Below are 20,672 nucleotides of genomic sequence, written 5' to 3' on the forward strand. Positions count from 1 at the left end.
TAAAAATAATCTAAAAATATAAAGAAAAAAATAATTTCTTTAGAAACTCCAAATGAAAGATCTCCTCCCGTCTTTATAAGATGCTAAACCTATGATCCTTTAACAGGGTTATCGAAAGCATGACGGCTCGAGAGCAGTCTATTTTAAGGTGGCCGTGACCCCACATGAGGTCTCAAAAAATTGTCATCTTCTCATGGCTGGCAGCCATGCGTCGGTTTTGCGTCAGATTTTACGTTGACCGGCGCATTTTCTCCTCCATATCCACCCAGATGGGCAAAGAGCGGCGTGCCATTTAGATAAGGGCGGAGTTGAGTAATGTGATATTTCCCGTTTTTAAAAATATATTAAATTAATATTTTTTATTTTAATATGAGAACATTAAAATAATTTAAAAATAAAAAATTAATTTATTTTAAAAATACAGTTACACCCCAATAACAAATACCCTAATATCTATTTCTTTTGGTGGGTTGAATAGGTCTACAAATACAGTTAATTGAGGATTAGACAATCCTTATCTAGCCACATTGAATTTGATTTGATGTTTAATTATTAAAATGCAATAAATTTGAATACCATCAATTCTAGCTCAAACCATAACACTTTAGAGGATACTTAACTTGAAGAAAGGAGATGGAAGCGTGGCAAGGAGGGATGACTCTTTACAAAGTGTTGTTGGCACAAAATTTCCTCTCTCATTTTTATCACCTTTAATATGATTTTGTTCCAAAATATACTATGCTTAGGAGTAGGAAGAGAATCTTGAGTAAAATTATCATACATATTTATTGTCACTTGTAAATTAATTATTTTTTATTGGATTTATAAACACTCTAATAATAAAATCAGTAAATTTATATAAGGGATCATAATAAATAAAATAATACATTTTAATTTTTAAAAGAAAAATGTTTGTTCCATGATAAATATTTGTGCGTTAGAATTTTCTTTTAATAGGAAGAAATGCAAGTGATATTCCCCCCCCCCCTCTTAAGATATAATTTGGCATTAATTAAATGCTGAATGTTCAACATAATTGTTGAGTTAATACATGAGAGAGATTCCTTTGATCATACCCAAGCTTCTCTTATCTTTCTAGCATGCGTGAATAAGGCTAAAGGATGGGCTACCTTTTCTATTATAAAAAAAATATTCCTTGAGCATTTCAATGAGTTATCTTTCAAACATGATGCCTATCTTCTCTCGGTACCAAAGCAAAACTATACTTATCTTCTCTTTACTATATTAGATGAATTTATTTTTTAAATATAAAAAATATAATGAGTATAAAAAATATTTTTAATTTTTTTAATATAATAATTATACTAGATCTAAATATAAAAAATATTTTTAATATAATAATTATACTAGATCTAATAGATTTAGAATCTAATAGTTATAATGAATCTAACCAACAATAAATATAGTAATGAATGTCACTCGTTTGTTAAGATACATGGAACATATTTTATTAGCTTTGTAATTAAAAAATATAAAATACAAATTAAAAAATATTAAGATGTCCTCATGTTCCTCTTAATTATATAAAATATCCTTATAAAAATACTAAAATACCCTCAAATACTTTTTTTTATCTTTTCTGAGGCTAAAATTGTTATTTGTCTATACTTGAAAATTACAAAACCATGGTTTCCCTTATGGTAAAAAGCCAAAAAAAATATTTATTCACTTATAAAAATATAAAAAATTAAAAATAAAACTATTATTATAACTCGTACTAAAATATCTGTAATCTCCAGAAATTTTTTTTTCTTGGACCAAATATACCATGGCTTTCTCCATAATCAAATCAAGATTGGGCCTAATTAGGCCACTTGAGCGGACACCCTCCGACGTTCTTGATCTTCTAGCCATTAAGAGATTACTTATTCTAATATGCAATGCTTGAAAGTTGCATGTGTTTAGAAAAAACAAACTTCACGTATAAACAAACTTTTCCTGAAGAGTTTTGGACTTGAGTTGTTTTTGTTCATAAGAGACACTTTAATCCTTAGTTAAGCATTTGAGTTTGGTTAACCAATTGATGAAGATGTAAAAAATCAAGAGAATAAAAAATAATATTTGATTATATATAAAGAAAAAAATTTCAGGATAAAAAAAGCTCTTTCAAGGAAGCTTTAAATTTTTTGATACCGATAACAATTAAATAATTTTATTGCGCATAAAAAATAAAAATTTCATGAAACCCTCCACCAATTTTATTATATTAAAATACTATTGAAAAAATACCAAAGTTCCCCTTACCACGAGATTTTATTTTTTAAAATAATTTGATTATTCATAAAAAATAAAAATACAAAAAAACACATGAGCATCTGCTTTTTAAAAAGATTGATTCCAAGGATAATGAAATCATTTTATAATGCATAAAAGATGTGAAAAAACCGATTTATCCCCATGAATACCAATATAGCAACGAGCAGCGGATCAAAAACAAAATGGGCAAAACATTATGGATTGCTAGATTGCTTTGCCCCATGCTTTAGATTTTCTTATAATTATAATTATAATGGGGCAGATTAGGATTTAATCAGTTGGATTATGGATGGGGTCCTCCAGCTCACATTGTTCCAATTCAAGGGCCTGGCATCATTCCTGCTGGCATTGCCTGAGAAACATGGTGTGTCGAAGGGCTCCATCGCCAACCATTCACTGATCAAATGATGAAAGTTATTTGAATTCATGCAAGCGCAAAGGTGAAAAAATAAAACAATGAATCGTTTTACGAACTCTGTGAACAGAAACAAGCATGAAATGCCATGCCTTGTTGCATCTGTGATCGAGGGGTGAAAATGAATGGATCATGTCGCTATTTCAGAGCTTCCTTCTTGGGAATCATGGAGCATGTTTACTGTACCAATGAAATAGAGGAGGATGATGAAAATGAGGCATCTTTCTTAGAATGATGCTGGCAAAAATCCCACAGGCCACGAGCTTTGGCTATCTGCTCGGCAGATTTTTGTTGATGTAATTTGGTGAAATCTGGAAATGGTAGAAGTGATGATCCAAGCCTTGAATAAGTGTGGTTCTTACGTGGGCTTGGGGAATAGCTTCATATAAAACTCGGATCAGCCCAAACTTTACCAATGGTCGGGAGTCAAAACATTTTTGCAATAGATGAACTATGAACAGCTTCTGAAATGACATTATTTCTTTCAATAGTCCAAGATTCAAGAAGAAAACGACCGAAACTACCATCATCGTACAAAATGATGCACTTAGCTGAAGATATATATTTGCTTTTTGCAGGGAAAAAAGAGTGTTAAATGATAGCTGAGGAAGCACAACTCAGGACAAAGAAAGAACACAATAGCAGTCATCTTTTTCGGCATTTGTTATTGTCAATGGATGCTCCCTCTTGCCAGCCAGCAGCCAAGAAGTCAGAGTACGGTGCGCTCGTCATCGTGCAACAGAGTCGCCTTATCTTCTCAATTAAAGTTCAACTCAAAAATGAGGATTTGAAGATTTACGTATGCATTACATAGTTTTCACATCCGGTCTCGTGGTTGGTCAGTTTAAAATTTGGGTTATAGGTTAGGAGTAGTTTATTTGAATTAATTTAAAAAAAAATTAAAATAAGATAATTTTAGTAAAAAAATAAAAATTAATAAATTGTAACTGAATTTTTGATTGAATTTTATTAGGTTAATTAAGTTATACCAAATTTTTTTCTATAACTGAATTTGATTTGATTTTAGCCTCAGAGTTAGCTAGATTCCAAGTTTTAAATTTATAATTAGACACCTTTTGAGAAGTATGTTATATGAAATTTAAAAATAAATTTTTAATATTTTTAAATTATTTTAATACATTGATATAAAAATAATTTTTAAAAAATAAAAAATTTTATTTTAATATATTTCTAAAAAAAATATTTCAAAAATAATTATGACCACATTTACGTTGTAAAATGAAATAACTTAGAACTGGCCGGTTAAAATCAGGAAATAGACTTGCCCGTTATGATGAGGAGGGAAGAAAGCTTAAAGATATCTGTCACTTGTGATTAGGACATAAAGTAAACCTCTTTTTATCTCATGACTTCAGTAGAGTTTTGCTAAATATATTCCAAATATATATTTCGTTAAGATGTGATAAATATATTTTTTATTTATATATTTTCATGACATGTGATATGAATTAAGATCTTAACTACTTCTTGTTTGGCTTGTATTATTTTTTAAAAAAAATTATTAAAAGTAGTAGATTTTTTTTGACAGGATAATTAAATTTAATTAAACAGTTCAATCTTAAAATCTATCAATTTAGCTCCTTGACTAGCTTGAGTTTCAATTTAAACTATGTAAAAATTAATTCAAAATAAATTATTTAATTTAATAGATGCAAAAATAACTTGAATGATCAATAAAAACATGATATAACTTTAAACTAAACTTTAAAACAACAATTGTTTTATATTGAGATGATGTCAAATTGGATTGACCTTGATCACTTTATGATATGAGTTATGAATTTTAACAGGTTTAGAAATTTTGTTGTTTTTGTAATTTTTTTTTAATTTTATGATAACATTGTATATTTTTAAAATCAAGTATCAATTCTAAAAAAATATTTATTTGAGATTATAATAACCCTATAAAAATAGAAAAAAAAACCATGAATTTCATTTCTCAACCAATCAAATAATAAATAAGAGTGAAATAAAAAAATAATTAGAAAAATTAAAGGACCATAAACTAAAAAAACATGTCAAGTTTGATGGGTAAACCCACTAAAATCATGAATTAGATAATCTGGGTCAACACATCAAACCTGTAAACCAGATAATTAATTCAATTAGGATTAAGAACTTGTTTTTTTTTTCTAAACTGTTATTTATTTATTTAACCACATGATAACAAAAATAGATGATTGCAAAATCATGCGTCAAACTAATATTAAAACTTTTTTTTTAAAACTATGATAACCTCATATAAAACAAAACATCACACATTATGAAACTCAATTTTGAATTAGTCCAATATCAAAGGATGAAATAAATAAATAAAAGTTATACTCGCTATACTCATCAACAAGTCCATGGACTTTCTAAACTTTAATAACATATATTTTTTTTTGAAACTATTTTTTTAATTATATGATAAAAAGAAAAATAATCAATCACGTAATTAAGTTCAATTAGAGAAAAAAGTACCATGTTAAACCTGTAAACCAGGGCAATCAGTATTACCTTATCAAACTCGTAAATTGAATTATTGACTCTACAAAGTTTATTAATCTAGTTTTTTTAAATAATTTTTTATTTAACTAAATTTTTTTAAAAAATATACCATGTCGTGATGCTAAGATATTTTTTTATACTTACCATATGTTGGAATATTATTTTGATACTGCAATAACTATATATAAAAAAATTAAAATAAATTATCAACTCTTAAAACCCATAAACATATTATATAAAGACTAAATTAAAAATAATAATTACCAAAAACAAAAAAAGGGTTCAAAATGCAAAAAAAAAATCTATAAATTATTATTGTAATCTTAGTGCTAATGGATACAAGTAAATAATATTTTTTTTCCATATCTTTTAACTTTATTTACATTACTTTATATTGAAAAAAAAATCTTATTCACCTAGGATTACTATATATATATATATATATATATATATATATAGAGAGAGAGAGAGAGAGAGAGAGAGAGAGGATTTTTAATGAATACTAAGATATAATTATTTTATAGGTGTTTTGATCTAATTTTTTTTACATGATGTTCAATATTCATATAAATTATCATATTGTTATGAGCGTCTGTATTTGAGATTTATGTATGAATTTTTTTCAAGATTTTATATTAATTTTGATTATAATAAAATTTCTTCCTTAATCTTTCGTTTATGAGTACAGCTAGAATCGAATTATTGTACCATGTGATGGCTTCTTCTTCTTCTTACCTGCACACACAGAGAAGTGTAGGCCTGTAGGCATGGCCTAATAATAAAACAAATTGTCGAAAAGAAAATGAATTGGGAAGAAGCGCGTCCCCTGCAAGCTCGCTGTAGCTTAAGATCATGGAAAAAGAATCTACCAAATCCTTTGAAAAGCAAATTCAGCCATCAAGTGAAGGCATGTCGATTGAGACATGGCCTTCACTTCCATGTCGAGTTTCTTTATAAATTTAGTTATAGATGCTTTTAAAATAATTTTTTATTGTTAAAATATATGTTAATTATTTTTTTAATTTTTAATAAATTATTTTTGATATTAGCATATCAAAATAATTTAAAAATACTGAAAATATATTAATTTAACTATATTAATTTGAAATAAATAAAAAATAATTTTTTTTTAAAATATTTTTAAATCATAAAAACCTTGTTTTCAAATGGGTTGGGCGCAAATGCACGATACTTTGCTGAGGTAAAAAAAGTGCGAAATCTTGAGGGCCTCCTGTTGTTGTCTACCCGGCTTAGAGTCAAAAAGAGGAAAATCCACTCAAACGAAAAAGAAGATGCTTTAATCGTATTTCCTCCACTGTGATGGAGGCTTCAATGTGCACGGGGACCTAGGCGTTGCATCTGCTTGCCTTTTCCAAATTAAAAAAAAAAAAAATTCTTCCTTTTTGCCACTTCCACTCTTGTAGTGATTTAGGCTATATCAATAATGATGTTCCCTTTTGGAATTAGCTCATATGCAGCGCCGGCTTTAATCGGTTAAAACGCACGTAGAAAAACTCGACGAGAAAAGTGCCCCCATAATCTCAGTGGTACAGAGGTATCTCCCCCGGAAACCCAAACAGGAAGCGTGGAGAGTGATCATTCAGGGGAACGTCTTGACGTCTTGTCCAGAAAAACTCAGCAAATCAAAGCAGCTTCCTCGCGGCAGCAGCAGAACAAAACAACAGCAGAGCAGCTTTGTTCTATTACTATTATTTTTTGTTTGGCAACGAATTTCTCAGCAACGATCCAGGAGCAGTATAATTTAGTTTATTTTTTTGCGAAATTAGTAGAAGTCTTCCCAGGAGCAGCACCTAACAGCCTTGTCATCAGCGCAATCCATATCATAGTCCATGCCTCACTTGGGACTTGGGAACAACTGGAGCATGGTGCTGGGCCAGATATTTCTGTATGGCAGGATTTTAAATATTATTATTTATTTTAAAAATATTATTATTTTTAATAAAATAATTAATAAATTTGATGGATATAATTTGAGTTGGAAATATTATTATTTTTCTTATAATAAAAAGTATTCATATAAAACATATTATTATTTGTGTTCTAAATATTATTTTTTTATATATAATTTAAAGTATTCATATGAAACTATTATTATTTTTTTATAATATTATTATTCTTATAAGAATTGAAATTTTTAATAGAAAAAATATTATTATCTACATTCTAAATATTCTTGGAATTAAAAATAGTATTATTTGTGTTATGAATATTATTATTTCCACTATAATAAAAAATATTAATATCAAAAATATTATCTTTTTATATTATAAATATTATTATTTTTATAATAATTAATATTATTAATAAAATAATTACTAAGTTAGAAAAAAATATTCATAATATTGAAAAACACTCAGAAATTTGATTTAAAAAGTACAACTAAAAATTACTATTATCATCATCATCGTTAATAAATTTTAAAAAACTATTGTTACTATAAAAAAAAAACCACATGAAAACACGTGGTGTTTGGATTGTTGCATGACACTGGACACACCTCCTACATCTACGTGATGCTCGAGCTCTTGTCTCAATGCTAGTCACAACCGTGCACCAACATGGTGTGTGGAATGCTTGCATGGGCCTGGGCACACCCCATCACCCATATGATGGTTGGGCCGTGTTGGGCGTATTCACGCCCAAGCCCATCTTAGAAACACCTATAGCTTTGGGTGTTGCTGCTACAACTGAGGGGAAGGGGTCTAGTGTCACGACACAAGATCAATGAGTTGTGTCTAAAAATCTAATTTTAAATATTATTATTTGTTTTGGAAATATTATTTTTTTATTTTAATTAATATTATTAATAAAAAGAATTAATAAATTTCAAATAAATTATTATTATTATTGAAAACATATTATTATTTATATTATAAATGTTTATGGTGTTTTTTTATAAAAATAAAAAGTGAGTCCATGGCATAGTATTATTAAAAATATTCAATAATTCTATTTATTAATATAAAAAATATTATAATTTGAGTTGTCAATATTATTATTTTTCTTACAATACAAAGTATTTATATAAAAACATAATATTATTTTTCTTATTATTCAAAGTATTCCTATTAAAATATTATTATTTTTCTTAGAATTCAACATATTCATGTTAAAGATATTATTATTTGTGTTAGAATATTATTATTTTTATAAGAATTTAAATTTTTAATAAAAAAATATTATTATTTGCATTCTAAATATTCTTGAAATTAAAAATAGACTTGGATCCTACCTATATATAGCCCAAAAAATACTTTGGTTGTGCCCATGCAAGACTCAAATACCTCGGGTCTTGCTAGCATGAGGACCCAACTTTTTTTTAAAAATAAAATGTGAGCCTACTACATTGTGCGAGGCATCTAACTAGTAAGATGTTAAAAATTGATCAATTTTATGATTCACTTACTCATTTTACTCTATTCAGCATGAGGACCCAACTTTTTTTAAAAAATAAAATGTGAGTCTACTACATTGTGCGAGGCACCTAACTAGTAAGATATTAAAAATTGATCAATCTTATGATTCACTTACTCATTTTACTCTATTTTTATATTATGATTTTATAACTTTTGAAGATATCATTAAAGAAACAAAATGACAAAAAGATATGAACATTAAAATTGATGTCATAAAAAAAAATAACACTTGAGAGCTTCTAGAAGGATAAAAAATCATTATTATAAAACAGATATATAAGAAAAGAAATTAAGGAGAAGTTAAATTATAAATATAAAACATGTTTGGTAACTAAATATTATTAAAAAAAATATAGCATAAAATTTTTGTTCTGGTTAGAGACACAATACAATCACATTTTGTATTACTTTTACAACTCAAAATTCACGTCCTATTTTCCAATTATATGTAAATTAATACTTGGTAAATTCATTGTAATTGATTAATTTTTCACGCACCTAGCTTATTGTTTGTGGCAAATTTCATTTTTAATAACAAATTAGTCTTGAATTAAAGATAAGAAAACACTGAACTAAAACAAGTCAAGATTGCCCCCATTTATATTAGCTAATTATAAGGATAAAATGCTAACATTTTGTTTCATTTAGATCTTACAAATTGAATTTTTCCGTTTGTAAATGGATATAAGATTGGTTTAAAGTGAATGAGATCTTAGATTAAAATATTTATGATTTTCATTTCATTTTTTTAAATATATTCATTTTATATTTGGAGTCCTATGTTAAGTGAGGACAATCTTAATTTTATAAAATATAATTGAGAAAAATACCTTTTGTTTAGGGGGTGTGGGGGTTAAAGCATTATCCAAGTAAATATAAACGTTATCTATATAATAAAAATATGTATCTCAAGTTAAGTTTGTATCGAGTTTGATAATATATAAATCTAATATTACATATTAATTAAGATAATTATTAAAATAACTCATCCATTAAAATCAGTTCGAGTTAATATCTACTAGGTTCAAATTAAAATGTCATCCTTACAAAGAAATAAAAAAAAAAACACGAAAGTGAATAATATGTGTATTATCTTATTCTTTGTAATTATTTTTTAAATAATAATTGAATAATAAATATTTATATAGACACTCAAAACCTGTAAGATATAGATACTTAAATTCTTTACTCAATAAGGTAAGGCACGAATATAAAAACTACGATCCGAGCACGCTTAACCTCCAACATAGCAAGATTTCTTGCTGGAATATTTAGCCTCTTGAATCTTGCTGTGTCAGTGGGCTCTGGACTTGTGAGTGTTCTTCATCATTATAGGCGCACCATTCCCGGCAAATCTATGGGTGCCGATGGCTCTTCCTCAGATAAAGAAGAGAGCATGGCTGCCAGCTATAAAGCAAACACAAAACTAGAGAAATACACACACCATGTGAAATTATTGATGAAGTTTTTTTTTTTTTTTTTGTTACAATATATAGTCCTGAGAGAATATATGAACATGCGAGAGATCCGCCATTGGATCGACGAAAGGTTTTGTTCCCAAAAGAAGTAATAATGCTAATAATGGTAAAGTAGAGCATATTAATTTAGAAAACAAAATAAATGTCGAGAATAAGCCATTTTCAATTGAAGCCTCTGAATTTCTTATGATGGTCGACAAGCATCTCGGCGTATCCATTTAATTATAGCAATAGTGGAAGCCAACGCTCCTCCATTTACACCTAGGAAATCCCAAATCTAAATGTTCCACGCATTCTAGATATTACTGTGCTAAAATAAAAATAAAAAATACAGAGAAAACAAGAGATCATTGAGATAAAATTATGTTTGGTTGGTTTATAAAATAAAAAAATTGTCTTTGTGTCTTATTTTGTTGACAATGATCAATTCATGATAATATATAAAAAAATTATTTTATTTTAAATATATATTATTGTCAAACTTATATATTAAAAAAAATTAATATTATTTATCTTTTTGATTTTTATTGAGTATTGAAATTAATAATAGTATAATGACTCTGATTATAAAACTCAAAGACCTGATTGGTGACCCTGATTATAAAACTCAAAGACCTGATTGGTTCGGATTTAAGAGAAGATAAAGAAAAGATTAACATGGCCTAAGCCGATCAGAATCCCAAGTCAATTAGTGATTCCAACTCGTGAATAGTGTCTTATTCTAGGTCGACCTTTCAATTAATTTTTTTTTTAATTATAATAATAATTATTTTTATTTATGAATGTTTAAATTATTAAATAATTCTAGAATTAAGATTTTTTAATAAAAATATTTTAAAAATAACAAATATTATTAAAAATTTGTTTTCTCTGTCACTCGTGTTCTTAAAATATATAAAATAAGTTTAAAATTCATCTATTAATAAATTTATTTTTACGTCATCTCTAGCAAAACACGCCTTTATTTCTCAGGTACAATAATTAAGATCCTGTTTATTTGCTGGAAAGTAGTATTTTAAAAAAAAAATTTCCAAGAAAATGAATTTTGAGATAACGAATTATTTTTCAAGATTTGGTAGTATAATAGAAAATAAGTTGGAAAACACTTTCTAGTGTTTGGTTATAACATGAAAAATTAAATGGAAAATAACTTGTTAATATTTTATTTTTTTCAAGTTTATTAAAATAACGAGGAACAAATCTTACAAATTTAAAAGTTGAATGAAAATGAAATTGAAAAAAATAATTTAATAATTTATCTCAAATAAAATAAATAATAATTAAATCAATAGAGATCAAATCTAACAAATAAAAAAATTAAAATATAAAGAAATTAAAATAATAATAATAACCATTTTATAAATTATTTCAAATAAAATAAGTAACAATCAAAAGAATGAAGATAAAATTTGATAAATAAAAAATTTCAATTAAAAAATAATAAGAAAAAAACAAATAATAATTATAAAAATAAGGACCAAAGTTTAATATAAAAATTAAATTATAATGGATGAAATTAAAAAATAAATATTCAAAATAAAACATAAATAGCAATAAAAATTTTTGAAGATCAAATATGATATAATCAACAAGTAATATGATATTTTTAAATTTTTCACAACTCTTAGAAGGTGTATTCTGTCCAAATTTTTTAGAAAAACACTTTGGTGTTTTCTGCCCAAATTTTTTAGAAAAACACTTTCTCAAAAACTAAATTAAATTTATTTTATTAAAAAATATTTTTTATTAATCAACTTTTTTAATAATAAATAAATATAAAAAAAATTATAAAAAAATTTTAAAAAAATCATTTTCCATCAAACAAACACCCTCAAAATATCAATTATCATACATCTTTATTTCTATAGTGATCTACTGTGCCTGTTATTAATTTCAAAAGGGAACCTTTTTCCGTCCTCGCCACACAAAGTTCCTGTTTAATTTTATATTTCAAAAATATTTTTAAAATAATTTAATTTTTTTATTTTTAATTAATATTTTTTAAATATTTTTAAATTATTTTAATACTCAGCAAAATACAATATTGCCCCTTGTGGGAAGATCCAAATTGGGGAAACGTCTGCAAGCATAATAATTAAGCAGAAGTTTGAATTCTTATGCCTGGTTAGGTGGCGATTAGCTTGCGGCCAATTGACGTGACTTGTTGCCGCTATTTTATCATCACAAAGCGAGAAACATGCCCGCCACCGTGCTGCCTTGTTGATCTAAAGTCCAAACGCAGAAAAGATATGATTTTTATTTAATTGTAAATCTTGATTTTATTGCTAATTAAAGGGTAGGTGTCCTCTTTGATTAACGAAACGATCGTACAGTAATTATTAAGTATTAAAACGAGTAGTTAATCTAATTAAATTTATACTAAGCATCATTAAAATATAATAATAATAATTGAAGAAATTCAGGAATACAAGCAGCACATGACTCATCCAATTACTTTTTAATTGAGCTATATAACAAAAGAATTGAATTTCAAGGAAATTGATTATTTTTTAAATTATTTTTAAATTATTTCGGTGTGTTATATTAAAAAAAAAATATTTTTTTAAAATAAATTATTTTAATATATTTATGTTGAAAAACATGCCCTGCGGATAACTATAAAAACAGCTAATAAGACACGCAGCGCGTCATGAACTGAAAAGATTGATCTCCAATGAAACCACTAGTACTGGTGGTTTAATCCATTTTTTTAAATAATTAAGTCACAGCTTTCATATTCGGCTGCTTGCACGGGCCCTGTTTGAAAATATGGCTAAACTTGTATTTCTAAAAGATTTAATTTATTTTTTAAATGTTTTTATTGGTACGTTGATTTTAAAAATTATTTTAAAAAATAAAAAATATTATTTTAATATATTTCTAAAAAAAATATTTTTCACCTAAACCAAAATGCCGAACAATCCCTTACTGTTTATGATCTTCACGTGGCCGACGAGCATTTCGCAACCTCAGTCTAAAATAATACTAGTTGAAAACCCTTAGAGCTAATTTATTTTTCAGCAATCAAGAGGTTGCGGGGTCAGGTTCGAGGAACAGGGCTGCATGCCGTGTAACATCTGGTGTCTACGCATAAACAATAGGGATTTGGTTGAAAAAAGGGCAGAATATTCTATCTGTATTCTTTGTTTTTTAACCAGTTGCAGGAAGTTAGGAGGAGTTAAGAGGAACACGAATGCTTGCCCTTGAAGCAAGAGGGAGCAGGGTTTTTTAGTAAACGTAAGCTAAAAGCAAACAGGTCATACAGTAGCCACAGAACTTGGTGGCCACTTCTCACCTCATCTACGACTACTTCACATCCCTTCTCTTCTTGAGGTAGGTAAATGCTCTCTTCCTCTCTCTCCGGGTCCTTTGGAATCTTGGTTTTTCTGTTTTGATAAGTATTGGTTTCTGCTGTATATAGATATAACTAATTGTTGCTGTTCTTGTGCAAACAATAGCAGAAACACAACAGAAGTACAATATTTCACTGCTCTCTCGTTCTTTTCTTTCGTCAACTCTTTGCCTTGCATGATGACTACCTTCTTCTCTGCTTTTTAATTCTTTATTCTTGTACCCCAAAAGGAATCACTGAGAAAAACCAACTCATTCCATGCCCACCTTTATCTCTTGGATCATACACTTTATTTTGCCGTGATGAGGTAGGTGGATCTGTTTTCTGTGAAAAATAATATAGCCGAACTTTGATTCCTTTTTGAAAAAAAAGAGAGAGAGAGAGAATTCAGTGGAAGCTTCTGTAACGTGGGGCAAATGTACAGGAGCCTTGATGGACTTTCTGGTTTTCATTTGGTTCAGTAAATTCTAAACTGGGCCAGCTAGATAGCTGTAATAAGTTATCACACTGATTTCTATTAAGTGAACTCCCCAAGTTTTGCCATATTCTCTAACGGTTCTTGCTTGCTTCTTGGGGCCTTTTGCCTTTATTTTAGCCAAGATTTTGTTTAATCCTTCTTCCTTCATGTTACTTGAAGGTTACTTCGATTCAAGTTCAAGTAGTTGGTCAATATAGGTGGCATTTTTTTATTTATTTCTTGAACAGCTCAATCATTCATTTAATTTCTTTTTCATTGGGCGTATTGAGTGGCCTCCATTAAAAGTTGCTGGTTTCTTTGTGCTCTGTTGCAGCTGCCATTCAAGTTTTGAGAATCTTGTGAGTAATTGAGGATTAGATTAATATCCCAAGGTTTCATGCTATGGCTGCCGAGAACGGGAGAAGTCGTGATAAGAGTATGGATGAGGCCAGCACATCAAAAGGCCAGGAGGTAGATGAGAAAAGTTCAGCCGGAAATGGGGACCAACAGAAGCAAAAGAAGAGCGAAGGAGATGAGGAAACTAAAACAGTTCCGTTTATCAAGCTCTTTTCATTTGCGGATACCAAAGATATCTTTCTGATGATCCTTGGGACGGTTGGCGCTATTGGAAATGGAGCATCCTTGCCAATTATGTCAATACTGTTCGGAGATCTGATCAATGCTTTTGGAAAAAACCAGAATAATAAAGATGTAGTGGATTTGGTTTCAAAGGTAAGCATAATCAGCATGCCTGTTGCTATCAATAGAAATGTTTTTCAAGGATAAGATACACCATTCATCTTTCTGCTCTGGAAGATCCATAACTGGTTTTCTAACTCTCTATTTCTGACGTGTAGAGATGTTACTAATTAATATTTGATAAACGTCCAACTTTCTTTAGGTGTCCCTCAAATTTGTCTACTTGGGAGTTGGTTCCGCTGTAGGGTCATTTCTCCGTAAGTACATCATTAATTCAACAATGCTATCCTTACAGAGAAATTGTCTAGAGCACAAAGCGTTGAGGATTATAAACCTTTTCTCGTTGTTTGTCAGAGGTGGCTTGCTGGATGGTCACAGGAGAGAGACAGGCTGCACGGATAAGGGGCATGTATTTGAAAACTATACTGAGACAAGATGTTGCCTTTTTCGACAAGGAAACAAACTCTGGAGAGGTTGTTGGTAGAATGTCTGGTGACACTGTTCTTATACAAGATGCTATGGGTGAAAAGGTACCAAACAATTCTGACCAGAACGGGAAATTGCAGTGAATTTCATCCATATTGCCGAGATGTTTTTGTGGTTAAACAAGCCTAATTATTTTATGCAGGTCGGGAAATTTATACAGCTAGTATCAACATTCATTGGCGGCTTTATAATATCATTTATCAAAGGCTGGCTTCTTACTCTTGTCATGTTATCCTCCATTCCCCTGCTTGTGATAGCTGGTGCAGGACTGTCCATCATGATATCTAGGATGGCATCTCGTGGCCAAACTGCTTACACTAAGGCAGCGTCTGTAGTAGAACAGACTATTGGCTCAATCAGAACTGTAAGTTTACACATATAAATAGCAAGATATGCCAAGTTGCAAGTTCAGTATGGAATGCTAATTGCCGATCTTGCATCCAGGTTGCATCATTCACTGGGGAGAAGCAAGCCATAAGTAATTACAAGAAGTTTCTTGTCACTGCTTATAACTCTGGTGTTCAAGAAGGCTTGGCTGCTGGAGTAGGTCTTGGCATTGTTATGTTAGTAGTGTTCTGTAGCTATGCTTTGGCAGTATGGTTTGGTGGAAGGATGATTTTGGAAAAAGGATATACCGGGGGTGATGTGATTAATGTGATTGTTGCTGTGTTGACCGGTTCCATGTGAGTTTATGACGCAAAATCTACTTTCAAAATTAATTGTTTGTTTTCTTAGGGTTTAATCATATGAATGTTTCAGGTCTTTAGGGCAGGCATCTCCTTGTATGAGTGCATTTGCATCTGGTCAAGCTGCAGCTTATAAGATGTTTGAGGCTATCAATAGAAAGCCAGATATAGATGCCTCCGATACAAGGGGAAAGATATTGAATGACATCAGAGGAGATATAGAGTTGAGGGATGTATATTTCAATTATCCAGCTAGACCTGATGAGCAAATATTTTCTGGATTCTCTCTTTTCATCCCAAGTGGATCAACTGCAGCATTGGTTGGACAAAGTGGAAGCGGAAAGTCAACGGTGATCAGTCTGATAGAGAGATTCTATGATCCACAAGCTGGTGAAGTTCTCATAGATGGCATTAACCTCAAAGAGTTTCAGCTCAAATGGATTCGGGAGAAAATTGGTCTTGTCAGCCAGGAACCTGTGCTGTTCACGTCCAGCATTAAGGATAACATTGCATATGGAAAGGATATGGCAACTACCGAAGAGATAAGAGCTGCAGCTGAACTTGCCAATGCTGCTAAATTCATCGATAAACTACCTCAGGTTATAACTGGTTCCCTCTTTACAAATTTCTAGAGTTATAATGTTTTTTGGGAGAGGAGGAGGTGCAGATTGCCTCAGTTTTTTACATTTAATTTGGACTTCAACTTTTGCATCCAGGGAATAGATACCATGGTTGGTGAACATGGAACTCAGCTGTCTGGTGGACAGAAACAGAGAATTGCAATTGCAAGAGCCATCCTGAAAGATCCGCGAATTTTACTTTTGGATGAAGCTACAAGCGCTCTTGATGCAGAATCTGAAAGGATAGTGCAGGAGGCATTAGACAGGATTATGGTGAATCGAACAACTGTAATTGTTGCCCACCGTTTGAGCACTGTGAGAAACGCAGATATGATTGCTGTTATTTACCGTGGGAAGATGGTGGAGAAAGGTATATAATTTAGCATGCATGATTATCATATAAAGAAACATAAAGAAATCTCGGGATCCTGCTGAGAAATTCCTTTGCTGTAAATTTTCTGGTCTCTGCATTCCCACATATTGTGTATAGATCCAAAATATTTGTTATTTTCAGAATTGTTTTGGATTTATTATGTCCACCGAACATATTGTGGAATATTTTATGAAACTTCTTATTTATTTTCGTAGTTTTACATAAGCAGATAAATACTGCACCTGATGATTGATTCATGCACTAATTTTCTGCTGCCAAATCAGTTCTGCCATCAACAACATTAGTTAGGATAGTCTCCTGATTAATCCCAGAACTTGTTTAAGTCTTCTGATTACGATGGATTAGAGAAATTTTCTGAGATTTTCGTACATGATCTGAAACATCATTTTCTTTGATCGATCAGGTTCACATTCAGAACTGCTCGAGGATCCTGAAGGAGCTTACTCGCAGCTTATACGCTTACAAGAAGTGAACAAAGAGTCGGAACAAGAAGCAGATGACCAAAAGAAGTCAGATATTTCGACCGAGTCCTTAAGACATTCAAGTCAAAAAATTTCACTGAGGCGGTCCATAAGTCGGGGATCATCTGATTTTGGAAATAGCAGTCGCCGCTCGTTTTCAGTGACATTTGGTTTTCCTACCGGATTCAATGCCCCTGATAATTACACGGAAGAATTAGAAGCTTCTCCACAGAAACAACAAGCTCCAGATGTCCCAATCAGCCGCCTTGTTTATCTCAACAAGCCGGAGTTTCCAGTGCTGATTGCTGGAGCTATAGCTGCAATTCTCAATGGGGTCATATTTCCGATATTTGGTATAATAATTTCCAGGGTGATTAAAGCATTTTTTGAACCACCTCATGAATTGAGAAAGGATTCCAAGCTCTGGGCGTTGATGTTCATGACCCTTGGCCTGGCATCTTTTGTTGTGTATCCGTCACAAACATACTTATTTTCGGTGGCTGGTTGCAAATTAATCCAAAGGATCCGATCTATGTGTTTTGAGAAGATGGTTCACATGGAGGTTGGTTGGTTTGACGAGCCTGAGCACTCAAGTGGAGCAATTGGTGCTAGGCTCTCAGCAGATGCTGCAACAGTGCGTGGTCTGGTTGGAGATTCTCTTTCCCAGTTGGTTCAGAACATAGCATCAGCGATAGCGGGTTTGGTCATTGCCTTTGTTGCATGTTGGCAATTGGCATTGCTAATCCTTGTACTGCTTCCTCTAATAGGACTCAATGGATTTATTCAAATGAAGTTCTTGAAAGGATTCAGTTCAGATGCAAAGGTATGCTCTTTTAACTCATGAGTGTGAATTGCTGTAGTAAGCTAAAGTATATGAATTTATAATCATCAAATGAACCAAAATAATAATAATTAATAATCACATCCATTGATCTAAATGGTTGCAGAAAATGTACGAGGAAGCGAGCCAAGTTGCTAATGACGCTGTTGGCAGCATAAGAACTGTTGCCTCTTTCTGTGCTGAAGAGAAGGTGATGCAACTATACAGAAAGAAATGTGAGGGCCCTATGAGGACAGGAATAAGGCAAGGGCTGATAAGTGGAGCGGGATTTGGAGTTTCTTTCTTCTTACTTTTTTCTGTCTACGCAACTAGTTTCTATGTGGGAGCACAACTTGTCCAGCATGGGAAAACAAATTTTACAGATGTTTTTCAAGTGGGTATCTCTTCGTTGTTTATTAAAATCTCCACAAGTTAGTTAAAGAAATTACAGCTGTTTTCATTATTCTTAACAATGTGTCTACTCGCAGGTTTTCTTTGCTTTAACCATGGCGGCGATGGGGATTTCTCAATCAAGCTCCTTTGCCCCTGATTCCTCAAAAGCCAAGGCTGCAGCTGCTTCCATATTCTCCATTATAGACCGAAAGTCGAAGATTGATTCAGGTGACGAGTCGGGAACAACATTAGACAATGTGAAGGGAGAAATTGAACTTCGTCACATAGGCTTTAAGTATCCAGCTAGGCCAGACATTGAAATTTTCCGAGACCTCAGCTTAGCTATTCATTCTGGCAAGGTAAATTTATTTATGTTTTAAATCAAATCCTTACAAACATATCGTCTTCAGAAAATTGGAATTCTGAAAGTATGGCGCCCGTATCATTTAAAATGTCATGTCAAGTTCTACATTATATCAACGTGAATCTCTTCTTTTAGACTGTTGCCCTTGTTGGAGAAAGCGGAAGTGGGAAATCAACAGTAATCTCGTTATTGCAAAGGTTTTATGATCCCCATTCAGGCCATATAACTCTTGATGGAATTGACATTAAAAGTCTTCAACTTAAGTGGTTGAGGCAGCAAATGGGGCTTGTGAGCCAAGAACCAGTTCTCTTCAATGAAACAATCCGCGCCAACATTGCATATGGAAAGGAAGGCGAAGCAACGGAAGCGGAAATTCTAGCTGCGTCGGAGCTAGCCAATGCTCACAAGTTCATCAGTAGTTTGCAACAGGTTAGAAAATTGTACAACAGATATCGTTAAATGTTTCCATTGATATCATGTTATTCAATTGCAAGTAGCTAGTAACTTGAATTGCTCAAGCAAGCAGCTATGATATGGCTTTTAAGTGGCGTTTTCATTGATAAGAATCGAAAATCATTCGTGCACTATCTTCAGGTTGTTGTTATCCGAGTGAATATTTTGCTAAGATGCTGGTGTTAATTTGGGTTGCTTATGGCAATGCAGGGGTACGATACCGTTGTAGGAGAGAGAGGAATCCAATTATCCGGTGGACAGAAACAAAGGGTGGCCATTGCTCGTGCTATAGTCAAAAGTCCCAAAATACTTCTGCTGGATGAGGCTACCAGTGCACTGGATGCCGAATCTGAAAGAGTGGTTCAAGATGCCCTGGACCGAGTAATGGTGAATAGGACTACGGTCGTCGTCGCCCACCGATTATCTACAATCAAGAACGCAGATGTTATTGCCGTGGTGAAAAATGGAGTTATAGTAGAGAAAGGCAAGCATGAGACTCTGATTCATATCAAAGATGGTTTTTATGCCTCCTTAGTGGCTCTTCACATGAGTGCCTCAACTTCTTGAGTCACAACCTGCAATATTTCTGCCACCCCATTTGTTGAAGGTATTCTCCTTTCAAACACTGAAGAAATGTATAAATGTCTAGTTTTCCTTTCTATTTTACGGAATCTACATGGCGGTTTCTGCTATACAAACATGAACAAACAGAGAAAATGAAGGATAAATCAACTTCAGTTGATAGTTAACATAACGAATTAGGGTCTTTGGGGGTTAGAAATTAAGGATAAGGCAACATCAGAGCCATGGCTAGAATTCTCATGGATATGGATTTGCTGTTGAGATCAAATCAATGGATGACACCATGTTCCTATCATTTGATTGGGAACTTGATCTCCTTGACGATACTTTGAAACGAAGTCATGTCAATCATCCAATTATCACATGGCAAATGCTTTCTAAAACAATCGGTTTTCTATTTTGTAGTTGGAGCGAAAGCATCATATTATAGTTATAATTAAAGCTAAAAAGTTAATTATAATTAAAGCTAAGTATTGTGGATTACAATAATAACTTTTATATATATTTTTTGTATTTTTACTTTTTTTTTTCTTTTGGTTATTAAATTTGTTTTTAATTTTGTTTTTATATGATATATTTATATAGTTTAAAGTTGATAATTTATTTTTTATATGGTTATTGCAGTATCAAAAAGATATTTCAGCATCAGGTTGATATCAGAAAAATATCCCAACATCGCGGTATGATTTACTTTTTACAAAGTATAGTTAAATAAAAAATAATTAAAAAAAAGTTAATATACGGTGAAGTCAATAACCAGCTTTGCAAGTTTGACGAGCCAGTCCTT

The 20,672-nt window shown here is 31.1% G+C and overlaps 1 protein-coding gene across 7 annotated transcripts; it reads left to right on the plus strand.

Annotated features, from left to right (window-relative positions):
• Window positions 1-13,097: 13,097 nt before the first annotated feature.
• On the plus strand, window positions 13,098-20,129 carry LOC105112080 (ABC transporter B family member 4-like). 7 transcript variants are annotated; one of them, XM_011007656.1, is made up of 13 exons: window positions 13,098-13,455; window positions 14,262-14,659; window positions 14,829-14,883; window positions 14,981-15,156; window positions 15,255-15,476; window positions 15,557-15,795; window positions 15,872-16,397; window positions 16,515-16,788; window positions 17,216-18,096; window positions 18,221-18,487; window positions 18,582-18,845; window positions 18,986-19,279; window positions 19,514-19,910. In XM_011007656.1, exons 2-13 carry the CDS (start codon window positions 14,330-14,332, stop codon window positions 19,868-19,870), a joined length of 3,885 nt encoding a protein of 1,294 aa, XP_011005958.1. In that variant the 5' UTR covers window positions 13,098-13,455; window positions 14,262-14,329; the 3' UTR covers window positions 19,871-19,910. The 7 variants fall into 7 exon arrangements, with proteins under 7 accessions (XP_011005958.1, XP_011005956.1, XP_011005957.1 ...); XM_011007654.1 differs by having other exon boundaries at window positions 13,098-13,451; XM_011007655.1 differs by lacking the exon at window positions 13,098-13,455 and adding an exon at window positions 13,462-13,987 and having other exon boundaries at window positions 19,514-20,129.
• The last annotated feature ends 543 nt before the right edge of the window (window positions 20,130-20,672 follow it).

This window comes from Populus euphratica, unplaced genomic scaffold (genome assembly GCF_000495115.2).
Source record: "Populus euphratica unplaced genomic scaffold, PopEup_1.0 scaffold322.1, whole genome shotgun sequence".
Taxonomy (NCBI): domain Eukaryota; kingdom Viridiplantae; phylum Streptophyta; class Magnoliopsida; order Malpighiales; family Salicaceae; genus Populus; species Populus euphratica.